This window comes from Mandrillus leucophaeus, unplaced genomic scaffold (genome assembly GCF_000951045.1).
Source record: "Mandrillus leucophaeus isolate KB7577 unplaced genomic scaffold, Mleu.le_1.0 Scaffold227, whole genome shotgun sequence".
Lineage (NCBI taxonomy): Eukaryota > Metazoa > Chordata > Mammalia > Primates > Cercopithecidae > Mandrillus > Mandrillus leucophaeus.
The window spans coordinates 3,454,199-3,462,040 of record NW_012102332.1 but is presented as its reverse complement, the minus strand read 5'-3'; the positions used below and the strand labels follow the sequence as shown (position 1 = coordinate 3,462,040).

Genomic DNA, 7,842 nt, shown 5'->3' with positions numbered 1-7,842 from the left:
AACAGGCTCTCAACACACCCCATGAGTGTCACACACTGACCTTGGGAGAAGGTGCTGGCCAGGATGTCTGGGTCAAGGATTCTCTCAGCATTGAGCTGCTTTTTGTTTTATTTTTGAGGCAGGGTGTTGCTCTTGCCCAGGCTGTAGTGCAGTGGCATGATGACAGCTCACTGTAGCCTCAACCTCCTGGGCTCAAGTGATCCTCCCACCTTGGCTGCAAAGTAGCTGGGACTACAGGTGCGCACCACCACGCCTGGCTAATCTTTAAATTTTTTGTAGAGGGAGAAAATTGCCATGTTGTACAGGCTATCTCAAACTCCTGGGCTCAAGTGACCCTCCTGCCTCAGCCTCCCAAAGCTCTGTGAATACAAGCTTGAGCCACTGTGCCCAGCCTTTTTTTTTTTTTTTTTCTTGAGACAGGGTCTTGCTCTGTCACCCAGGCTGGAGTGCAGTGGTGTGGACACAGCTCACTGTAGCCTCGACCTCCTTGGCTCAAGTGATCTTTCTGCCTCAGGCTCCTGAGTGACTGGGGCCACAGGCACTTGCACCAATGCCCAGCTAAGTTTTTGAATTTTTGTAGATATGAGATCTCACTTTGCTGCCCAGGCTGGCCTTGAACTCCTGGGCTCAAGCCATCTTCTTGGCTTGTCCCCCCGCAAAGTGCTGGGATTACAGGCCTAAGCCACCACGCCCAGCCTTTAAGCTGCTTTGTGACAGAAGTTATCCAAGATTCTACTTGTCAAGCATGTGATTCCTGGGACTCTGATACCTTGTGTCACCATAATTAAAGTAGCCTTTTGTTGGTTCACCATATTCTTTATTATTCTGTTCAAATGAGGAAGGTTTCCATCTGCGTTTCTCACGGGAAAGATGGTCGGCAGTTCCACTCTTCCTTTGCTCTGCTCTCCACCTCTGCCGGGTGGCCTTGGGGGACCCTTTACTGGGTGTCCCACCAGCCCAGCCCCCAGCCTCCTCCTGAGTAGGAGAGCACTGGGAGGCACGCAGGGCTGAAGGAGCACTGTCCATGGAGTGCTTTGTGACAGCAGAGACTTTGGGTCTGCACCAGCTGGTGTGGGAGCCGTGGCCGCCAGGTCCTGTGGAGCACTGGAGTGTGCAGGTGGCTAGTCCACATTAAGAATTTTTAGTTTGTGACCAGGCACGGTGGCTCATGCCTGTAATCCTAGCACTTTGGGAGTTGAGGTGGGTGGATCACTTGAGGTCAAGAGTTCTACACCAGCCTGACCAACATGGTGAAACCCCATCTCTACTAAAAATACAAAAACCATTAGCCAGGCGTGGTGGTCGTGCACGCCTGTAGTCCCAGCTACTTGGGAGGTTGAGGCAGGAGAATCACTTGAACCTGGGAGGCAGAGGTTGCAGTAAGCTGAGATGGTACCACTGCACTCTAACCTGAGTGACAGAGTGGGACTCTGTCTCAAAAAAAAAAAAAAAAAAAGAATTTTTAGTTTGCATACGCCGAAACGTAACTGGTTACATGTGACTGCATATTGGGCATTACTTTTAATGGCAGAAAAACCGCAATTACTTTTACACCAACCTAATAGCCCTAGAATAGCCCTACTGCTTGTGTGAGTTTAGGGTAGAGGATTTGTTTTTTCCGCTTTTAGCAACTGACCTGGAAGCCCAGCCCCGCTTTGTAGCAGTTTCACTGAGGATAAAATGATGCATTTCAAGCACCAGACAAGCAGCCTAAATATAGATCTTTATGATATATTTCAAATTGTGCCTTTGAAATCGTCAGCTGTAACAGTGTAAGTCCTTACGGGTAATTAAATTTGCAGTTGTGAGCTTTATTGCATCATTCATTTTGTGGCTTTTCAGGTCATGGGATTTGGTCTGTACCTGATGGATGGGAGTGTCAGTAACATCTATAAGTTAGATGCCAAGAAAAGAATAAACTTATCCAAAATTGACAAGTACTTCAAGGTGAGTTACATGGTTTTAGATCAATGTTTTTATTGATTTGCATGCAGTTTGAATTTTGGGGAAGTGAGCCCCTGTGTGACCGTGATCTATATCAGGAAATGCTGGGGCTGGGTGGAGTCTGGGCCACGCATGTTCTCCTGTCTGCAGAGGCAACCGCGCTTTCTCTTTCCTTCTGCCCGGTGCTGGTTTTGCCTGGGTGGAGCTTTATACAGATGGAATTGTGCTATTTTACTCTTCTGCGTCCGGCTGCTGTCACCAGCCTCTTGTTTGTTAGGTGCATCCTGGAGGAAGCCCATAGCTATAGCTCATAGCTTTCGGTTGTGGTGTAGTTTTCTATCTTATGACCACACCGTAACTTACCCGTTCCGATGTTGGTGGGCTCTCGGACGTTCCCGGGTTTTGGTGAGTCCAAACGGTGCAGCTCTGGTCGACTCTCCTCTGTTGGGTGCATACCCAGGAGAGGGACCGGAGGTCACAGGGCGTATCTGTTTTCAGTGTTAGTAGTTACCTGTGGCCTGATGACTTTCCAGCATAGCTGTCCTGATCTGCATTCCCATCAGCAGTGAGAGAACGCTCTGGGGGTGCCACATCCTTGTCAGTACTTAGCACTGTCTTTTTTGGGGTTGGGGGACATGCTGAGGATGCGTACATCATTGGGATTGTAATGGCTAGTGTTTCATTGTAGTTTAGTTCATGTTTCCCTAATGGCTTTCCATGTTTTTAGCGCGTTCCCTTTGTGATGTGCCACTTCAAGTCTTTGCTCTTTTTTCCCTATTGATTTATAGTTATTTATATATTCTGGATACACGTCCTTTGTTGGGCACAAGTGAGTATTTTTGTTTGTTTTGTTTTGTTTTTGAGACAGGCTCTTGCTCTCTCATCCAGGCTGGAGTGTAGCAGGCCTTGGTGATTCCTCCCACCTCAGCCTCTCAAGTAGCTGGGACTGCAGGCGCTTGCCATCACACCTGGCTAGTTTTTAAACTTTCAGTAGCAACGAGGTCTCCCTATGTTGCCCAGGCTGGTCTTGAACTCCTGGCCTCAAGCAGTCCTCCAGCCCTAGCCTCTCAAAGTGCCGAGATTACGGGCCTGAGCCACTGCACCTGGCCTTACGTTTTAATGTACATGTATTCTCCCCTAAGAGGCTTACCCTTTCACTTCTTCCCAGCTTTATTGAGGTGTAATTGACAAATAAAAATTGTATATGTTCATGGTGTACAGTGTGATGTTTTGATACACATACACATTGTGAAATGAGGAATTCAAGCTAATTAACATGTCCATCACCTCACACGCCATTTTTTTGTTTTGTGATGAGAACACTTAAGATCTACTCTTTTAGCATATTTTTAAGGATTCAATGCGTCGTTATTAAGCATAGCTCCCGTGCCACAGGTGAGGTCTTCAACACTTACCGATGCTGCGGAACTGAAACTTTATACGCTTTGACCAATATATTCCCTTCCTCCCCCGCCTCCAGTAGCCTTTTCGCATTCTCGACGGTGTCATTTGCTGAACAGAAGTTCATAATTTTAGTGTAGTCCCATATCAGTCTTTTCATTAATGTCCACCTAAATCAGTCTTTGTAGCCATCCAGCTCATGGGACGTTTCTGCTGTGTTAGCTTCTAGAAGCATCCTGTGTCCTTTTTCATGTAGACCTAATCCCCCCGGAACTGACTTCTGCGCGTGGTAGGAGGTAGGGATTTCGCGTCCTGGGATCTGTCTCAGTATGGCTCCCCAGTTGGGCCTGCCTGTGTATTGCAGAGCCCATTGTTCTGCAGTGCTGCTCCTCAGGTCATGAGGCTGCCTGTGGCTCTGCCCAGGTTCTCTGTCCTGTCCGCAAGCCTCCGTCCCTGCTCCAGGGCCACACTGCCTTTATTGCTGTAGCTTTCTAACAGGACTCCTAATCTGGAAGGGTGTGTCTTCCGGTTTTGTCCTTCAAGACAGTCTCAGATACCATCCCTTCACCTTTGGAAATGCATTTTAGAATTGGTTTCCTGATTTACACACACTATCCCCACAAAGCCATTTTTATTCTTATGGAATATTGACTGGGATTGATTATAGATCCGTTTTGAGAGAGCGGACATTTAAAACATTTGAAGCCTTCCTAGGCGCAAACATGATCTATTTCTCTATTTATTGAGAACTTTTTCTAGAATTTTTGGGGTAGTACTTTTTTTTTTTTTTTTTTTGAGACGGAGTCTCGCTCTGTTGTCCGGGCTGGAGTGCAGTGGCGTGAACTCGGCTCACTGCAGCCTCCACCTCCCGGGTTCACGCTATTCTCCTGCCTCAGCCTCCCGAGTAGCTGGGACTACAGGTGCCCGCCACCACGCCTGGCTAATATTTTTTTGTATTTTTTAGTAGGGATGGGGTTTCACCGTGTTAGCCAGGATGGTCTCGATCTCCTGACCTCATGATCCGCCCGCCTCGGCCTCTTGAAGTGCTGGGATTCCAGGCGTGAGCCACAGCGCCCGGCCTGGGGTAGTACTTTTGTTTAGAGGTCTTGCACATTTTTTGTTAGATTCACTCATGCATATTTTTTTTGGATGCTATTGCAAAGTATTTCTCTTTAAGTTTTTGTATTCTAATTGTTGCTAGTATATAGAAATGCAGTTGCCTGGGCACGGTGGCTTATGCCTATAATCCCAGCACTTTGGGAGGCCGAGGCAGGTGGATCACGAAGTCAAGATATCAAGACCAGCCTGGCCAAGATGGTGAAACCCTGTCTCTACTAAAAATAAAAAAAAATCAGCTGTGTGTGGTGGCGCTCGCCTATAGTCCCAGCTTCTCAGGAGGCTGAGGCAGGAGAATTACTTGAATCCTGGAGGTGGAAGTTGCAGTGACCCAAGATGATGCCACTGCACTGCAGCCTGGCGACAGAGTGAGACTCTGTCTCAAAAAAATAAAAATAAAAATAAAAAAATACAGTTGATTTTTTTTTTTTTTAATGACTGTGGATCTAGCAATTTCGTAGGTTAATTTTAACATTTGAATAGTTTTTATAGATCTTGGTTTTTAAATTGTATTTTGTTTCTCTCAAAGCAAATGTAGACGTTGCTTAGAGTTTTTTTGTAGTGAATCATTTGCAGAGGTAGCATTCAAGCCGAAGTGATTATTAGCATTAGTCAGTTTCCTTGTGCTTATGTATTTGGTGACTAAACATACATAATGACCCTATTTTTTTTGTTCTTTGAATACAGCAGCTCCAGGTGGTTCCGCTATTTGGGGACATGCAAATAGAACTGGCAAGATACATCAAGACCAGCGCCCACTACGAGGAAAATAAATCTCGGTAGGAGGAGAGAAAAGCTGCCTGGTTTGAGCTTTCTGCAGTGTCCTCATTGTGCGGTTTTCTTCAGACATCGTGCTTATTTGTCTAGAGATAACACTGTTAACATTCTCAGCCTGGAATTGAATGTCCAGTATTGTTGCCTTTGCCACAGGTGGCTAGTTACATTTAAGTTTATTGAAAAATACAATTGAAATTTTAATTTCCTTATGACAGCCACATTTGAAATGTTTAATAGTTAGTAGCTACTGTGCTGGACAGCACAGATACAGAACATTTTCATCATCCTAGGGTTTCCTGTTGGACAGTGCTGGGGGATAGTCTTTACTTTTAAAAAGGTTGTCTTAAAAAAAAAAAAAGAGGGTGGAGTACGGTGGTTCACGCCTATAATCCCAGCACTTTGGGAGGCTGAGGTGGATGGATCTCTTGAACTCAGGAGTTTGAGACCAGCCTGGGCAACAAGTGAGACCTCGTCTTTATGGAAAAATACAAGAATTAGCCAGGCATGGTGGCACAGGCTTGTAGTCCCAGTTACTCGGGAGGCTGAGGTGGGAGGATCACTTGAGTAGTCTGGGAGGTGGAGGTTGCAGTGAGCCGAGATTGCACCACTGCAGTCCAGCCTGGGCAACAGAGCAAGACCCTGCCTCAGAGAAAAAAAGAAGAAACTGACGGTGTGTCAGCTGTGACATCTGCAGACAATGTGGCCCTAGATCCTAAACTGTGTATCATCTTACTCTGGAGAACTATAAAGATCCTCAGCACAGTTCCAGATGCTGGCAGACACTCCTCCCCACTGCAGACTCTGCAGCCATCAGAGTCTCGGGGGAGGCCTTCACTGACTTGCCAAGCACTGCCCGTAGCCAACCCGCGGTCACCATTCAGCCATGATTTTGACACACGAAGTTGCAGCTCAGTCTCAGGGGCAAGAAACCTTTTCAGTAAAGGACAGACAGCAAATACTTTAGGCTTTACAGGCCACAGGTGGTCTCCATCAGATAATTCTTCTGTGTTGTTTTTTTAACAACCCTTTAAAAATGTAAAAGCCATCTGGCTCCGGCGCCAAACCAGGCATCCTGAGCTGCCCCAGTGCCGCGACTTGCCAGCGCCGCTGCAGGTAACGCAGGTGCCTTCTCCCTACACAGATGGACATGCACATCCTCCGGCAGCAGCCCTCAGTACAACATCTGCGAGCAGATGATCCAGATCCGCGAGGACCACATGCGCTTCATTTCGGAGCTGGCGCGCTACAGCAACAGCGAGGTGGGCCCGCGACCGGAGCCACATGGGCACCCGAGGGTCGCCTGTGTGCGTTTGCACCCAGATCTGAGGTTTAATCGCTTTGAAAAACAGTTTACTACCAGATACAATCATATGTCACATAATGACAGGGACAGGTTCTGACATGTGTCATTAGGCAGTTTCGTCACTGTGGGAACGTCATCGTGTTCTCGTGCTAGCCTGGATGGTACAGCCTGCAGCACACCTGGGCCGCAGGGCACAGCCAGTGGCTCCTGGGCCCCACACCCATGGAGCACGCTGCTATGCTGAAGACTTTGGGTAGTTGTAACACAGTGGTACGTATTTGTGTATCTAAATCTATCTAAACATAGAAAAGGTACAGTGAAAAGATGATGTTACAATCTTATGGGACCACCATTCTGTATGCTGTCATTGATCAAATGTGGTGCATGACTGTACTTCAAAAGCACCTATTACAATTGACAAGGCAGTGAAATTAGTGTTGTCTCTGTTGAGCTGTACAAAAAGCATCTTTTTTTTTTTTTTTCAGAAAAACATAGGGATCCCAAGAGAAAGGACAGAGACCAGATAGTTAATTGATTAAATGGCATTTCCTAGTCTAGTACTGTGATTCCAGCAGCTCGAAAGATGGTTGGAGAAGGGAGGACACTGGGAAAAGACAGGGTGATTCTGACCCAGGGCCCCTTTAAGTCTAGAAAGAAGGAAGTCCTGAGGCCAGAGGTGAGCAGGAACCTGTGGGTGGCTGTCAGGAGACATCCCAGGGGCACTGGGTCCATGTGTCCAGGAGGTGGGCCTGGAGTTGGGCGCAGAGGACACGTGCTTTCTCTTTAGTTCCTTCCAGCTTTGCAGCTGGGTTTGCCACATCGGCATTTTGGTCACTCCCATTCTCCTCACCCAGGTTTGCTCCGAGCCAGCGCTGCTGGCATGTCTGTGCTGCAGATTGCCGGCAGGGACTGCGGGGTTTCAGGGCATACACCCAGGCTGCTTTGCAGTACTGGTTAGTCCCTCAAGGGCCTCAGGAGGACCATTAACCTTAGTGGGGACAACTCTGGGGATGTTGGCCCCACCCACTGCAGGATGATGAGCACCCCTGTCCCCCACCCACCATGGTTACCAGTCATCATGTAACCAAACTGACTGACAAAGAGCCCAGTAGTCCAGGTATCTTGGGGTACCTGCTGCTTCTAACACACACCACTGGCAAGTGTTTGGGCATGTTAGACAAGGAGGCTGTTCTGGGTGAGTCAGTGAGTGGTGAGCAAGTGGGAGGCCTAGGACATTACTGTGCACTGCTGTGGCCTTTATGAACACTGTGTGCTTAGGCTGTGCTAAAGTTTTTTTTTTT

The 7,842-nt window shown here is 47.5% G+C and overlaps 1 protein-coding gene across 2 annotated transcripts in view; it reads left to right on the top strand.

Moving 5' to 3' along the window:
• Positions 1-7,842, top strand: part of CYFIP1 (cytoplasmic FMR1 interacting protein 1) — a 92,740-nt gene that overhangs the window by 16,351 nt on the left and 68,547 nt on the right. For both annotated transcript variants that reach the window (XM_011981493.1, XM_011981494.1), the window contains 3 exons: positions 1,843-1,947; positions 5,149-5,240; positions 6,380-6,501. In XM_011981493.1, the coding sequence (XP_011836883.1) occupies positions 1,843-1,947; positions 5,149-5,240; positions 6,380-6,501 (319 nt within the window). The remainder of the gene's footprint in view (positions 1-1,842; positions 1,948-5,148; positions 5,241-6,379; positions 6,502-7,842) is intronic.